Source organism: Podarcis gaigeae (genome assembly GCF_964106915.1).
Source record: "Podarcis gaigeae genome assembly, chromosome: 3".
NCBI lineage: Eukaryota > Metazoa > Chordata > Lepidosauria > Squamata > Lacertidae > Podarcis > Podarcis gaigeae.
The window spans coordinates 21603291-21620581 of NC_139680.1; the positions used below are offsets into that span (position 1 = coordinate 21603291).

Below are 17291 nucleotides of genomic sequence, written 5' to 3' on the forward strand. Positions count from 1 at the left end.
ATGCTTTGTCTCAGACCAGAGAAGAAGCATGCATAGCTCTGGCAGTGACACTTCTTGCTTCAGCAGAAGTGTATTGTGGCACCTTAAGATTTCATTGCCGTTTAATTCTGTGGACTTGGGTAGAAAGGGAGATGGGTACAGGATTCCCTTTTAGTTGTCTGACACAGCTTTAACTGAGGCTTCTGCTTCACACAGAAACCCCTATCTGTGTCTCTAGGAACACTTAAAATTTCCCATCCACGTGGTATGTTTGCAAAGAGGGATTCCGTATTGACATTTATTTCACTGAAAGCCAATGGGAACCTTTCTGCATGTGACATGTTGCGCAAAAGGTCAAAAGGGATATAAAGGCAGACTAACCTGCGCGCATGATTCTTCAGGTGTTTTGGCACTGACTGAATAAAGTGCTGGCAGATCTAATCTGTGCACAGCAATTTTTTCGAGCGAGTGCAAAAGTGCTGGAGCAAGGTGCGAAGTCTGACCTGAATCCCTCTCTCCAGAAAGCAGTAATCTTGGCCGGTAAGAGGTGGGCTGATGGTAAGCTGACCTGAAACAAAAACAGTATTTGTTTTAGACCTGATCTGTTTTTACCGTGTATTTTTAAATTTGCTATACATTGAGTACTGTTAAGCGCTTCCTAGTGGGCAAGTTGAATGAATTATAGCAACACACCTGCAATTAGTGTGCCCGACTCTCTAGCAGGGAGTTAAGTCAGCTTAGCAGAGGGAAATGGGTGGTGGCCAGGGGGAGAAGCAGGATGGCAAGAGAAGCAAGCATAAACGAAGAATCTTTATTGCTTGATTCTATAAATCTCTCTAGAAGAAAGGTCTAGGGTAAGAATACACCAGAGCAAACCAAAGACTATAACAGAGTAGTACCACAAATCACAAACTTATGCAGGCACTACAAGCAGCTATTCCTGTGTAAGTCTTGATGATAAAGTTATCAGAACATCTACTCACATTGTAAAATGAAGGTAAGGTTTGTGTACAGCAGCTGATAAATGTTTCTTTGGTGATCCCGACTGGCAACTTGTCTCAAATATTGATGAAGCATGCTCATCTTCACTATCATCCAAAATTAGACTAGTTGCATCTGTTCAATGAAAATTAAAGGCCAATTAATACATTAGCTGACACCTCCCTCAAACGTCATGAAACGGGTGCTTAAAATATATTTTGGCCAAGATAAAAGGAAGCTGTAATTAAAAGGGAGGAAATGAAACCTTTAGCAAGAATACACTTAATATAATGCCCCACAGTCTTCATCAAAACATTACTTTAAAACTGTTCTTGTTTTGTTTTGTTTTCTAATCTGATACAAGACTGATTGGAGTGAAAAGATGAAAATACCTTCTCTTTTGTCAGCCTGGCTGAACTCGGCATGAGGAAACACTTTATGTAAAATTGCCAGAATGTCATTGAAGGTTCTTTCCAAAAGTGGCCTTATGATGGGAGATAGTGCATGCCCTGAAGACATTACGGCACGTTGAGAGGCAGGCACAATATTCTGCATTGCATGGTAAAAATCTTGTGCGCTGAGAACTATTGAAGAGACGTCTAGCTGCAGTTTCTGGCTACTGACGTAGATCTGAGGATAGCGCCGTCGCAGGGCAATCAAGGCAGCCTCAGTGCAAAGTGCTTTTATGTCGGCTCCACAATACCCTAGGGCACAGGAAAGAAGAAAGAAAACATACAAAGGTTCCATAAAGCAGCACCAATGTTTTGCATATGTCAAGCACCCGCCTGAAGCCGAAAGCAGCCAGCAGCATTCTGTCAGATTCATTCACAGTGCATTTAGTAATATGTGCAGCTTTAATATAAATCAAACCACCTGCTGGCAACTGAAGAAGCAAATGTTAAAACTCTCTCTTAAGAATAACCAAGCCTCTGAAAAAAATTCATTGCAGAAGAACCTATGAGACAAAGGCAAGTGTAAATACATTACTGTTCGACATTACCCGAGTGGTGTATGGACCTCAGGCGTGCAGGAACACTATGTAAGCAAATATCCAATCTCAGGAGGATTGGAACTAAGAAATAAAGCCTTCGTTGAGGTAGAAAAAGTCAAGCCCTCGTGAAAAGACAGGAAGCACTTGCTGCATCTGCTGAAGTCTCACTAGAAACAATGTGGGGTCTGGCTTTCAGGGAAGAAACCTTCCATGCATTGAGGAATTCCTGCACTCTCCCTTCCATGGAAAGTAAACTGACCATCATGATTAAGGAGACTTGGAAACAATCTCTGTGCTGGTATCCAGATTTTCCACATCATTCTTTGAACAGCCAAAACTACTGTGATCCTGCCTTATAAACAGCTGTGCTATTCAGGACATTTCTACAAGATTCAGTACAGAATGCTCTATATTATGAGTGGTCACTCTGTGTATTTGCTGAACTTAGCTCCTAATGAAATCAGTGTAACTTTACTTAGTCAATATTAACGTCAGCGGCATGCAAGTGCCACTAACATACTCTGGATCTGACTCCGTAAGTTTTGTTCTTGAAAAATGTTGGCTGCCTGTGAAAACGTTTAGCTGATGTGTCTAAAGTTATACAGAAAATTGTTAGGGAAATTTGGTGCAGCTGAAGAAGGGACATGGGTGATTCAGTTAGCGCAAGCTTCCCTCTCTTCCTTCCCCAAGAAAATTGGCCACCCTGCTCTACAGCAGTCAGAAAGTGTATTCAAAATTATTTGCTCATACAAATATAACAGATACATAAGCATAATTTCTAAAGTACCAAGAAAAATTATTTTGTCTGAAACATACATTTAATCGGGGGGGGGGGGGGGAGAGAGCAGCTCAATTCCTATGGCAAGCAATCCCTGTCATGTTAAGCATTTACAACTGCTTACCAAGAGGTTCCTGTCCTCATATTTACAGTCTCCATGCCTCCACCATGATACTGACGTTGCCTTTGTTAAGCACTTCTTAAATGCATTGCTGTGTTAGCAATGGCTAACAATCAGTAAGTTTTTAGCAGCATCTTTGTTGCGTGAAAAGTAGCTCAACAGCAATGCAGTATGACCCCCCAGCTCCTAAACATCCCATTTTTTTTGCATTCCCAGGAACTCACCAAAACTATTTATTGAGTACCTAGTGGAATACACTTAATGCTAATCTCATGATTTACCATAACAAGAACAGGCACAAGACTGGAAGCTTCTGCTTTTGATTAGCTGCTCCTGCTTAGAAGCTTCTTGGTAAAAGAAAGACACTGTGGCTGCTGTTGTCCATTGTCACACGGAGTAGATATAGCCTCTTCCATCAGCATTATTCTGTGACTGAACGTGCTATCTAGGCTAGCCAGAGCCAATGAGAAGATGTGTTGCCGATTGTCTCTGAGCAAGGCATTATCTGGTTTGCCTCTTGAAAACATGAACTGTTCCTTACCTAAAACACAATCCACATTAAAATGCCCATTCTGCTTTCTTACCCAGGTAATTCCGGGGGGGGGGGGGTGAGGGGAGAGCTACTTACTACTTAAAAGGAACATCACTGGACTAAATCAACTTAGGGCCTGTGCACAAACTTAAGTTTGGAGCTTTAATTTGTTTATTTTCTATATTAAAACATTGACAGTTCTCCTAGTTCCCTAAGGAAAATATACTGGCTTATCTTGGAAAAGATTGCAGTTAATTATTCCACCATTACTGTTTGTAGCTGCATCACCCAAGATGTATTATGATCTAGAGCGTACAGAAATAGATTCCCTATGCAATTTGCTTCAAACATATTACAACCAAAAAAAAAAAAATCAGCTCAGCTTACTGGAGTACAAGGTCACCACTGCTAGTAGGAGACTTCAGCTAATTAAAAATATTCTTAAAAGGTGTTCATAAAGTGACAGAGAACAGTTTCAATGTAACAAACAAACAAAAAAACACCCCTGTGTGATAGTTTGAGGTCTTAATTTGAATGATGTCTGACAATTCTTAGACAGGCACGTTTTGGATGCCTTAAGCTATTATGGGATATTGGGCTTGGTGTACCCATTGCAAACATGGCCCAATCAACTGCTTTCTAAATAATCATATAGGCTACAATAGAGAAAGTTGGATCTCATTACTCTTATGAGTTATTGAGAATAATCTCACATTGGAAGACAAACAAATTTTACATATTTTAAACCAGAAAAGTAGTCATATATGGTTATGGGGAGAGATCTGATAAGATAAGGAAGTAAAATAGTGAGAGAAGTTGGACAAAACAGGTTAAGAATAGGGACATTGTTTTAGATCTCTAGTGACCAATTATTTCAATGGGGAAGTGCAAGGGCTGGTTGTGAGTATTCATTGGGATATGAATATGTGAGAGTATTCATTGGGATATATATATCTCACATCAATCAGTAATCTAGAACACTGGTCTTCAGGACCCACTTGTGGGCTGCAGCCTGATGCAAAGTATGTCACAACAGGAGTACTACCACCTTGCAAATATAAGGTAAGATTAAGAAATGGGTCCCCAAAGGCATGTTTGTGCTAAAAGTGGATTCTAGGTCTTCAGATTCTAGGTCTGAAAAAGTGGAAGATAGCTGCCGTAAAAGAATCATTACATGGAGCCTGAACATGGAGCCTAAATGGTAGAAATTTATTGTAGAAATTTATTGACAAAGAGCATATCATGCAATGTGGAAATTTTCAAAGATGACTTTGGGTGGGGGGGCAGACAGAAGGCAAATAGAAATATAGAAGACATCTGCACAGAGAACGGTATGTAATGTACTGTAGAAAGAAATATTTTAAAACATTAAAAGTGGAATCAGTTTTGCACAGAGCATAAAGACAACAGTGCAAAAGGGCCACTGGAACACACAAAGCTTGTGCCAATTAAATCTATTTCCAACGATTTGGCTATGACCAAATTGCTAAGTGGCCCAGTTCAGATGTCTTATTTCAAACCTCCAAACCATAGTTTGGTAAACTGAACAGTGAACACGCTCTGGACATTACATTCTACATTCCCTGCCCTCACCATGACAATTTCCTCATTCACTTCCTGATTTCTTACACGAAGATTTCTGCTAAAAAATCCAAAAACAAGCAAACCTCTAAACCATGGTTTGAAACAATAGTTTTGTGGGTTATGAAAACATGGTTTTCAGGCAATTGTGGTTAGCACATATGACATAATTGGCCTAATTCAGGCATCACAGAATGGGTATAGTGGGGTGGGGGAGATTATCATACAAAAGCACCAGATGAAAAAGCTAATAATAGGAGCACTTGTAAGATCATGGCATGTTTCAAGTCATCCAACTCATCCAGCTTTGGAGGATGAACTGAATATTACTTCACTTTGGTGCTTATTAAGAACAGCACTGAATGCTTTCACTCTGAAAAAGTTGCCTAAAGTGGAACAGAATAGAAGCTGAGACATCTTGACTCAATAAAGAATCTTAAAAATCTTAAAGGAGGAACAGAGAATGACAGCCAAGCTATAAGAGAAGAATAAAGGCCGTCTAGGCAGTTATATTTATGGAGTGGTTAGTATGTCTTCGGTGGCAAGTACACATAAAAACACAAAAAGAATCTTCTCTTCTTCTTTGGCAATCACTCGTAGCCGAGTAAGATTGTCTTCCATAAACACGGTTTTAACAATGAGTCCGTAAGTGACTATGGAGGCCAATTCTGGATCCACATGTCCTTCCACAGTGCGGACATTGGTTTCCGGGCAGGAGTTGATCACAGTGTGGATTTGCCAAGCGTGCTTCCTCTTAGCACGTTTCTCCCTTGCGTCCTAAGTTTGAGTGTCTTCAAAGCCCATGACACCTTTGGTAAAGGCTGTTCTCCAACTGGAGCACTCGCAGGCCAGTGTTTCCCAGTTGTCAGTGTTTATACTACATTTTTTTAGATTTGTCTTGAGACAGTCTTTAAACCTCTTTTGTTGACCACCAGCATTACGCTTTCCATTTTAAAGTTTGGAATAGAGTAGTTGCTTTGGAAGATGGTCATCAGGCATCCACACAACATGACCAGTCCAACGAAGTTGATGTTGAAGAATCATTGCTTCAACAATGGTGATCTTTGCTTCTTCCAGTACACTGATATTAGTTCGCCTATCTTCCCAAGTGATGTGTAAAAAAAATTTGGAGACACCATTGATGGAATCTTTCGAGGAGTTGGAGATGGCATTTATAAGGTCCATGTCTCAGTACATGTTGGCAGTACAATAGCTTTGTAAACAAGCATTTTGGTTTCCCTGCAAATGTCCTGGTCCTCAAACATGCTGCACTTCAATCAGGAGAAAGCCACACTCGCAGAGTTTAGGCGATGCTGGATTTCAGCATCAATGTTGGCCATTGTGGAATGGTAGGAGAAGTGATCGACATTTTCCAACGTTACACCATTGAGTTGGAATGCCAGGTGAGAAAGCACCTTTTCAAAAGTAATTCACATCTTCAAGTGGGATATAAGAGCAGTATGTAAAATTACAAACATCCCAAATAAATAAAATCCAAATATCAGAATTTCATAATGATCAGCTTTGTATGCTACTTAATTCCATTTTCATTTACGACCTACTGGAGGGAAGGAGGGCTGCATTGATGAAGTTGAGAGCTAACATAAGATTCAAGGGTTAGATCATAGCAGCTTCTAGGACCTATTGTGTGCCACACCACACTGAAATATAGAGAAGCATAATGGCATTACACAGGATGAAGCAGATGTTCTCAGAAACTAGAATAACTGAAGTAAACTGAAGCTATGTGTTAAAAAGAATTGACAACATTGTTATCAAGTGGAAGGTGGGGGGGGGGTTGAGATTTTAATTCAACACATGAACATGCACTAAAAAACAAGCCTATCGAGGCAAAAATATTTACGTCTAGCTTTGGGACCAAATTAAGAAAGATCAATTCCAACATAAGCTATTGCACACTGGAGCAACCAGACTGATTATCTATATTTTAATCTATTTTAAGTGCAGAAGTGTTTATTGATTGCTTAGTTCGAAAAAAGGCACAGATGATATTCACATGCAGTGAATACGCCTGAATGATACCACAAACAGATTAGAGGAACATTTCAGTTGAAGATATCTGTACTATGAAAATTAATGTCTATAAATTAATTATTAAATAAAATTTAGAGGTAACTTGAGTGATTTCTATTTGAAGTGTAAAATTCTGGAATAATTTCTTGAGAACCGTTGGGCGAGTAATAAATCCTGCTTTCATAAGAGCTGGGTACAGAAATTGAAACATAATTTATAAATTTATTCTAAAGGCTTGTTTGTGACCAAATCCATGCAGGAACATTTTTTCCTCGTGCCAAACTGATTAAAAACCCACAGTGTTACTGCAGCTTTCATTGAAATGTATGGCTTGATTGACTTGCATGAGCCATTTTAGAGCTATGCCCTCTGAAGAACCCGTTTTGACAGCGGCTTAGCAGGGCTAGGGTTATGCTGGATTAATTTGCTGAAAGACACTGATAGGTCCAGGGCTTGATAATGTATTTTGATCCCTTCCAGTCTGATCCTATCTCAAATACTTTGATTGGTCTTCAGACAGATTGCCACTTGATTACTTCTGCTTTATTTTGACAGAATTGGCTTTTTAAATGATTTCACACAAATTTGCATTTATTTTTCTTGAAACTGGATTATTTTTCTTAAATGTCCCACATAAAAATTCTGAAGTGCAAGCTTAAAAAACAAAAACAAAAAAACAAAACCCAAATCAAACTTATAACCAAAGTATGTTAGCCTCAAGAAACCAGCCCTGGTGACTACAGAACCTGGAATTCAAAATCTCAAAACAAATCTAAGCATTAAGATGTCTAAGCCTAATGCTAGTGAATGCTCCCAATCCATGACTGCTGAGCAAAATTGTTTTCAGATAATTCAGTCATCATTTTCTTCTTTATGCTATCCAAGTTGGGAGAGTTCTGTCTTTAAGATAACCCACAAGGGGTGAACAGCAAAGTGTTTAGCAACTGCATCAAATTAAGGGCTAAGCAAACATGTGTTTAAATGGTCCCAATGAATTTTCAAAATGCTGAATAAATAGGCTACACATTCTAAGCCCTTTTGAGAAAAAATTGAGACAACCTCTTTGCAAATGATAGGAACTAGATTTCTTGTCTAACTTGATCTGCCACCACAGCTTTCAAGTTTCACATCTAACAATTGCACTGCAACTGCAGGATTTAAAATATAAATCTAATTTCAGAGAAAAAAGCAGAGCATAAGCTCTGGGATATTTTTCCTGTTTAATTAAACAGATTTTCCCTTCAAATCCAATTGGTTACACCACAGTAAAGGGCACGTTTTCTTATAAGATATCCAAGCCATGTCGTTGCAATCTTAATATTTTTTCAAATAGAAATATGGTCACAACATGAAGGGACCAAAATTCTATTTTGTTATCATCTACCTTCTACTAAATGGTTTTTGCAGAATCTCTAGAAGAATCTACGTGAAATGGGTTTTGGCACATGCTTTCTTACACCAGGCAAAGCTTAATTTGTCATTTGCTGGATATTTTGTTTTCTTCTCACCAGAAGATGTTGGGGTCTTTGCAGATCAAAAGTGGAGGAATGCTGCTTCGAAGGTAGATGTTCCTGTGGATGAAGAGGATAATTCGGATGTACAGTAGCTGACTGAATGGATGGTGTTCAATTTAAAATTTTACTGTTTTGATGTGGTAGACACAGTGACCTGATGTTGTGGTTTTCCTAAAAATTGTTGACTAGCAGCGTAAGATGGACAGAAGATGAAAAATTGTTTGGAAGAGGCTATGGTTATTTGTTTAGGGTTGATTTATTATGTTAACACATCTCACTTTTTCTAACCTACTGATTTTATAGTATAGTTGCTAGTATGGTAAGGCTTATTTTTATCTTGAACAGCCAATCTACTACTCAGTATTTAATGTCTGGTGCTCCATAGTATGTTTCAGATATCCAGTGTCCAACTTTAGAGAAAGAAATACCTATTCTGTAACTAGCATACTCTTAAAAGTCTTGAGGATTCTTAGCTCAGTTGCCTTCCAAAAACCATTTCAATAATAAAAAAGACAGAACTCTTTAGCATCCACACATGTAGGGAAACAAATTGGTTTTTTTCTATTTTATTTGTAATATAAAAAGAGCTGCCATTGTCCTCTGGAAGACCAGTATCCCATAAGCTAGGTAGCTTTGCATGTTCAGTCCTATAAAGGGATAATCAATCATGCCAAAGTTTTCAACATATAAACTGTCTTATAAAGGATCTGTGTTGGTAACAGGAAACATCAGTTAAGATAGTATATGAGCAATAAATTAGTATGTATTTCAATTTTCTAATATGTTTTAACAGTACATATGTACATAATTTAATAAGCGCACATTAAGGATTCTTACAAAATAAAGAAAAAACCTTTCAAGAGCAAAGACATCTAAAGTGAAAGCACTAATATAATACCACTCACCGACACATTTTTCCGCTAATTCTCCTAAAAAATGATCAGACAATTTTGGGTTCCAGTCCCTGGTATGTATTTGGAATATGTGCTTTCTTGCCTTGGAAAGAAAGAATAAATTCAGTATTAAGAGCTGCATCACAATATATCAAACCTATCACTTGCATGAACAAGTTAATCAACTAAATTAAATACACACACCCACCCCTTATTATTATTATTTATCAACACACTTTTATATCACCTTTTGACTCTTACGGGCCAGATCCACCATTAGTTTTAGAAGGGGAAAAAATACAATACACAATTAACAGATTTAAATCAAAACATTAAAACCAAGAACAGCGGAGTATAAATCTTCATTGCGAAATTAATAGCTGCTTAAAGTCAGTTGAAATGTACAATGCTTTTATTCCCAGCCCAAAAGTCTTCAGGGGGTGGGACCAGTCTAACCTCTCTAGATACAGGATTCCATAACAGAGATGCTGCCACAGAAAAGACATTATCTTGTGTCCCGACCAGATCCTTTATTGTGCTGGGGAAAGGAAGTGGTGCTCTTCTCAGAGTTGATCAATTTAAGTTAATGGAGATGACTAACTTCGGCTCATGATCTCAACCTATGAACAGGTTCACACGAGAGGCAATGGTCTTTCAAATATTGTGTCTTAAGTCACTTAGGACCTTATAGGTCACAGCACAAACAAATAAGAAGCCAGTACAGTTTATATATGGCTGGTGTAATATAGTCTGAAAATATTCTAATCTTATATATATAGTCCAGTGATCTGGTGGCTGCAGATTGCACCAGCCACAGTTGGTGAACACTGGACAGCCCAACACAGCGCTCGTTGCGGTAATCTACCCAGAAGGTGACCAATGCATGTAATACTGCGGCCAGATCCAACTTCTCCAGGAAGAGATGCAGCCAGTGACTCAGACAAGGCACTCTTGGTCATAGGAGTTACCTGATCATCAGGAGCCCCACTCCCCAAGCTGACCCTGAACCTTTATAGGAATTTACAAGGATCCAGGACAAGTTGCATTCTCAGTCCTGAATTAGCCCATCTACTGGCCAAAACCATCTCTGCCTTGTCTAGACAAAGGCTCAACTTGTTAGCCCGCATTCTGTCTTCACTGCTTCCAGGCAACATTGCACAGCTTCCACAGTCTCCTTGGCATTAATTGACAGGGAGAGATACAAATGGGTATTATGGGCCTATTGATAACCAGGGGTCAGCAAACTTTTTCAGCAGGGAGCTGGTCCACTGTCCCTCAGACCTTGTGGGGGGCTGGACTATATTTGGGGGGGGGGGTGATGCAAGAGAACCACGAGCCCCGGTGGCCGCTTACCTGTGTCTTGCAAGCGGCAGGGGCTGGCGGCGGCAGAGGGACGATGAGCGGCACGTGAAAGAGCTCTGGAGAGGGGCTGCTTAAAATGGCAGCTGCTCAAGCGCTGCTGCTGCCGCTGGCACCAACAAAGCCCAGCCCCCTTCCTCCTCTAGGCAGGGCAGGGAGAAGCCAGGAGGAAGGAGGGAGGAGGCGGCGCCACTGTGTGAGCAAGAGGGAGGGAGAGGGAAAGAACGTGCGCGCTGGCGATTCCTGGACCGTCCGCAGACCGGCTCCAGAAGGCAATTGGGCCTGATCCAGCCCGCAGCCCTTAGTTTGCCAACCCACGGATAAGACCCAATCCCTAGATCAGTGGTGGTGAACCTATGGAACGTGTGCCAGAGGGGGCACTCAGAGCCCTCTCTGCGGGCACGTGCGCCCTTGCCCCAGCACAGAGCCATCAGAAGGCAAGGGCGGTGCGTCGAGTCCTCAGCTCAACTTGGCCAGCCAGAGCGCCATGTGCGTGGCGGGTCGGAGCAGGAAACTGTGCGGCAGGAGTGGGATGTGATGCCCGTCAGGGCACCAACTCTCTCCAAAACGGGGGTCACAGCTATTCTTTGGCCCAATTGTTCAGTACGCCCAACTGCGCGGAGGCTTCCGGAGCATATTGTGGCAATTACAGTGGTGCCTCGCAAGACGAAAAGAATCCGTTCTGCGAGAAGCAAGCCCATTGACGGATTAGCAGATTAGCGCTATTAGCGGCTTATCGGCTTATCAGATAAGCGGATAAACAGCTTAGCGGCTTAGAAAAGGGGGGGGAGGGGAAAAAAACCGCAGGAACTCGCAAGACATTTTCGTCGTGCGAAGCAAGCCCATAGGAAATTTGTTTTGCGAAGCACCTCCAAAACGGAAAACTCTTTCGTCTAGCAAGTTTTCCGTCTTGCGAGGCATTCGTCTTCCGGGGCACCACGGTAGTATTTTGCGTGAGCGGGTTGCGAAATAGCACCGGCAATGATTATGGTGGGCCCTCAGTTTTGGGAGCTGCACAAGCAGGACAGTAAAGAGCCGAAATCCCCAAACTGGCCTGTCTGCTGCAGCGCCTTTAGGGCTCCTTTTGCTCAGCACAGGATGCCCAGACTGAGAAGGCGCCCTCGTGGCCAGGGAGGGGCAAAGGGAAGGGCAGGGTGGGGCATTGGTCTCATTCGGATACACGACACCATCCCTAAGGAGGCGCTCATGTTGTTGTCAGAGGTTGGGTATGGATCGTGGGACTTGTGTCTGAGTAGAAGCGCCTCAGATGGGGCGTTGGGGGGTGTAAAACGGAACCACAACCTCCAGGGCGCACGTTTTCCCTTGGGGAGCTTCTGCTGTAGGTGGGGAGGGCGCAGCGCTCTGCACACGCTCAGAGGCGTGCTGCTGCTGCTGCTGCTGCTGCAAGGTTGAGGCTTCACACACCCTGCATGGAGGACGGTCGGGGCTAGGCAAGGGAGCAGGGCTAGCATATGGGGCAGCCCCCGGGGCCCTTTCAGGAAACAGCGGCACAATGTGGGGGACAGCGTGATTGGGGGCGCCGCTCTGCATGTGCTCAGAGGGCCAGACCAAGAACGCTTGCTTGCTTGGACTGGAGCTTAAAAGCGGGGAATTCTTAAAGTGTGGAATTCTCTGCCAAATAATTTTAAGTCAGAGAAAGCACTTGGGATTGCTCTCCTTACTTTGTTTGGATCATCTTAATGCAAACTTTTACCTTTCAATAAAAAGTTGTTTGTATCATTGAAAGCTCTGTTATTGTGTTCTTCTTTTAAGACAAAAGATGTTAATGTATGAGTTGTTTTTTCTAAACTAAAACCTCAGTATTCAGGTTAAACTGCCTTGTTGGCACTTTGCGATAAATACAGTAAGTGGGTTTTGGGTTGCAGTCTGGGCACTCGGTCTCTAAAAGGTTCGCCATCACTGCCCTAGATTGTCTCTCCAAGCTCACTTTTGCTCCCAAAGTAACTGAAATCTTGGGATGATTATATAAAGAATTTTACAGGCAAATCAGTTAATTTATGTCCTCTCATTTAATCCAAACTAATTATGTGCTTCCCCATTTAATTTTTAACAAGCAGTTTATTACTGCAGAAAAATACCACGAACATGATTATTCAGGCAGTATAATAGAAAGCTAATACTTCAAAGGAGGACTTCAATAAAGATAAGTTAATGCAAAAGAATATAGGAGATTATAGTTCTGGAATTTTTTTAAAAAAAATGTTGCTGGCTATTTCTATTAAGATGTGCACCCATTCATATCAGGAAGAAGTGAACTATATTTATTCTCAGACAAAAGCTGAGTATAAGAATGCTGGCATGAAGGACGCCATGAACTTTTACTGATATGGTTTACCTACAGAGGTTTTTTTCCAAATGTAATATAAGAAGACTATCTGGCACTACTAGGTTCTCTTTAGTTTAAAAAATTTGCTTACATGAGAGCCTGTCCTACCATTAGGCAGATGAGGCAGCTCAGATTTTGGAAGGGCAGCAAAATGTTACCGCTGCTGTTTACTGATCTGCAATAGGCATCAAAATGTCTCTGATCAGTCCTGGTTTACCTATTTGAATTTGTATCATTTAATGCTGACTTATTTGCTGTACTATGTATTGTGCTTTCAATTAGCTTCTAATGTTGCCCTGGGCTCTTGAGAGGAAGGGTGGGATATAAGAAATAAAATAACAACTTCACATTCTTACCTTTTGATCAGGCAGGCTAAAAAGAAATTCCCTGTCAAAACGACCAGGTCTCCTGAGTGCTGGATCTATAGAATCAAGTCTGTTTGTAGCACCAATGACAACGATTTCTCCTCTGTTGTCTAATCCATCCATGAGAGCAAGTAGAGTAGACACTATAGAGCTAAAACAACATTTCAACCACATTTTTAGGGAGAACGTTCAAAATATGTAAATACAGTCATTAAAGATGTTTATAACCATCCTAAATAAAAGACATGGATAACCATGACATGTATGGCAAAACCAAATTAAGCCTTTCACAAATGGAAGGGTTCCTTCTTTCCTTAGAAGATTTGGCAGAGATATCCTGCTGGCAGAAAGGGGAAAGCAATTCAGAATCATTCTCTTGTAAAATCCCCCCCCATTTTTTTTGCAGGGTCCCCCAACCCTCTGCAGAAGATTTTCAGAGTGTACGAAGGTGTTTCATTGTGAAGGAAAGTCAGAAAAATCATCGTCCGCTCCTTCTACCAGCAGGAGAGTCCAGAGTCAAACACTGTTTGTGGGAGACTGGATCCCAGCCAAGGTTAGCAACACTATAGTTATGAACACTATGGTGAAGCACTTGAAATGATCTATCATTTTTGGTGTTGCTCATAGACAAGGCCTAAGTATGCAAGTGACAAGCATTCAATCCCAAAAGGCATAATAATTCTGAATATGTCTTCTCACAAAGTTATGTCGTATCCCATTACTGAACAAAGAAGAGTTTCTTTTATGCCCTGACAATGCTCCACAGAGAAGCAACGTAAAGAGCAATCCTTAACTTGTTTTTGTTTGATCCTTGCCCACCTACACAAAATCTGGAGTAAACCTTTTGTTGTTGTTCAATCTCTCCCAAATAAAAAAGAAGGAAAAGCTTTCTCTTTACTGTCATAGCCAAAGAGATATACTAGCTATCTTTTGCCTATCACTACTGCTGCAGGGCGAATTTCCAATCTATTCACAGCCGCATTTGAGCCCCACAGCCCTTTCCACTATAAAAGGTTCCTGTATCAGTTATACATCAGTGATCAAATAAGTTGCTAGAATTAAAACGAAGCTTACCTTGCAGAAGCTAACAAAAAGTATTTTGTTCACATGAGATAAAAGTTGGGGTGGGGGGAATCCAGTTAAACCATTTAGAATGTTCTCCTAGCAATTTGCTTACTAGTAGTTTTCGTGTTACGTTTTATTTATCATATTCACTGACCTAAATATTTATGGGTGGTATTCAACAAAGTGCTTCCACTAGCACAAGAACCTTTGGCTGCCTAACAGAATTTCCACTCCCTCTCCTCTCCCCGCAAACCCCTTAAATCTGTTCTGGCGTGTCCCCCAACCCTCCAAAGAAGATCTGTGGAAGGCACAGGGAGCGTGCAGGAAAACTCAACTGTGCAAGTGGAAATCCCTGTGCTTGACAAAGCACTTACCTGAATCCCGCCCTATGCACTTAATATGAAAAGGTGTTGGATCTACCATTGTGAGAACAACGAAACTGCGGAGCCAATACAAGATATTCAGAAGTAAGTAATACACTAGGATTACCTGTGAATCTGGTCCTGCCTGCTAGAACGGACTGGGGCCAATCCATCAATTTCATCAAAAAAGATTATGGATGGTCTCATCAGGTATGCCTGGTGAGCAACAAACAGTATTAGTTAAAAAAGCACAAGAAAAGCATTTGTTTATAATGCCAAGGACTAAGCCTACCTGTACCTTTAATTAACGTCTAACTTGAACTGCTGTCCTTCTGGGTAAACCCACTCTGGTCATAAATCTAAAGTTCACCCACTAAAGGTGTTCACTGATCAAATGCATTTTACTAAATGGCAACAGCAATAATAGTACAAATTCAGGATACTGTTAAAAGAGGGGGAAATAAACAGGTTGTTTCTCAAATTCTGCAAGATTACATTCGTAAGTCTACCTCCTGTCTCATGCCAGTCATACAAGTACCATTAAATATTTTCTTTTTGTGAGAGCCAAGATTCACTTTCAACAGTTCATCTGCTTGGAGGGAATTGTAATTGTTGGTCTATGTTCCATATGAAATGGTCCAGAGTATCACTGCAGTACAACTCTTCCAGTGTTCAGCTGAGAGGTATGAACTGTCAGGGTAACATCCCTCATCTTCTAATTCAAGGTAAAAAGAAGCTGTAGCAAGTTTTTTGCTCAAACAACCTGCTCCTATTTCTTTCCAAGCAGGTACACCCAACCGATCCAACAAAAAGAAAAGTTTGATGAACACACTATAAAAAGAGAACAAGCCTCAAATTCTAATTTACACAGAGCACGCTTTGTCCTCTTGTACGTTTCTATTCTAGGAATTCACCTAAGTGATCTTGTTATTTAGTATTCTAAGAAAAACCCGATAGCTTACTTAAACTATTTCTAACAAAATCTGACAATTATAGAGTTTGATCTTAGTTTTCACTCTGCTCATGGAAGAACTGCTTCTGTTCTTGGGAATACCCCTTCCGTAAACAGAAGATCCTGCATTTTATGTAGCAAGAAATTAGGCTCCATTCCATACTGCTGAGTTCCATCAGTACACTGAATATGCTAGTGAACAAAAGCTTTAGACAATCTAGATAATATATTGTTTCCTTTGTATCTTTTTATATCATCTGCCAACACAGTGCAATTAAGCACTGCTATAAGAAACTAGGGATATGAGAAATTCTGCCTGTTTTGATTTTCACAGAGTGAAAGCAACTGTAGGGGGGGATGTGTCCCAAAGTAAACTTAAGGCTGAAATCCTATCATTACCTTATTAGGAGTAAGCCCCATTAATCTCAATGGGACTTAGTTTTGAGTAGACCTACATAGGAGCCCAGAAGACAGAAGTTCCTGGCGTGCTCTGGTCCATGGGGTCACGAAGAGTCGGACACGACTAAACAACTAAACAACAACAATAACACAGGAGCCTTGGCTTTAATGTCCCTTTTGTGCTTATTAATGTGAAGCCATTCTTGCCTACACTTTGCTGCTTCTTAAATAAAATCCCTTCTTCTCTTCCTGCAGTGATTCCAGCAAAAGTTCCAGTAGAAAATATGATGACGCTACGACATTGTGTAGCTAATCCAATTTGGCAACATGACCTCACCAACTTCAGAGCAAGAGCAATGCTTCCTGGATTTTATTTCCCTCCCTGTGTCAATAGGTGAATTTTTACCGCCTTTTAACATCCCTGCCTCCAGAATCACAGCCTCCAATGAAAACGTTTCTGACAAGCACTCCCATCCTGTTTTGGTTGAAACTATCAAAGAGATAATGTTGTGTACTAACTTGATCGAAGAGGAGTCGAAGTTGCCGTTCAGATTCACCAACCCATTTGCTGAGACAGTCTGCTCCTTTCCTCATGAAAAAAGCAACTTTTCTCTCCCCTTGTGTGCATTCATTGGCCAGAGCTCTAGCTACCAAGGTTTTACCTGTTCCAGGAGGACCATAAAACAAACAGCCCCTGAAGACAAATGGATAAATATAGTAATCACTATTTCTTTGTTTCTTGTTCGATGCAGAAAATATTTGTTACGCACATGGCACGAATGCCAATAATGATGTGCCCAACATTTCCCCCCGGGTATGTTCATTTTTTGTTTGGGAATATAATAATTATTCTCTCTGTTCCAAATCATTTAAAGAGAAAGGTAAGTCTATCACTTCTTGCTGATGTGTCAGCTGCCAGGTCAGTGGGTTCTAGTGTAATATCAAAGATTAAAAGAAGCATCAGATATATTTCTAAAGATTGATTGCCAAGAGGAAAAGTTTTTACTGGTAAGATTACAATTCAAACATATCTCTCTC

At 40.8% G+C, this 17291-nt stretch overlaps 1 protein-coding gene across 4 annotated transcripts in view; it reads right to left on the minus strand.

Annotated features, from left to right (window-relative positions):
• The window catches only part of ATAD2B (ATPase family AAA domain containing 2B), a 58471-nt gene that overhangs the window by 21088 nt on the left and 20092 nt on the right, over positions 1-17291 (minus strand). For all 4 annotated transcript variants that reach the window (XM_083729919.1, XM_083729920.1, XM_083729921.1 and 1 more), the window contains 7 exons: positions 16773-16947; positions 15030-15118; positions 13467-13626; positions 9417-9507; positions 1353-1664; positions 963-1095; positions 361-547 (listed from right to left, as the gene is read on the minus strand). In XM_083729919.1, the coding sequence (XP_083586045.1) occupies positions 361-547; positions 963-1095; positions 1353-1664; positions 9417-9507; positions 13467-13626; positions 15030-15118; positions 16773-16947 (1147 nt within the window). The remainder of the gene's footprint in view (positions 1-360; positions 548-962; positions 1096-1352; positions 1665-9416; positions 9508-13466; positions 13627-15029; positions 15119-16772; positions 16948-17291) is intronic.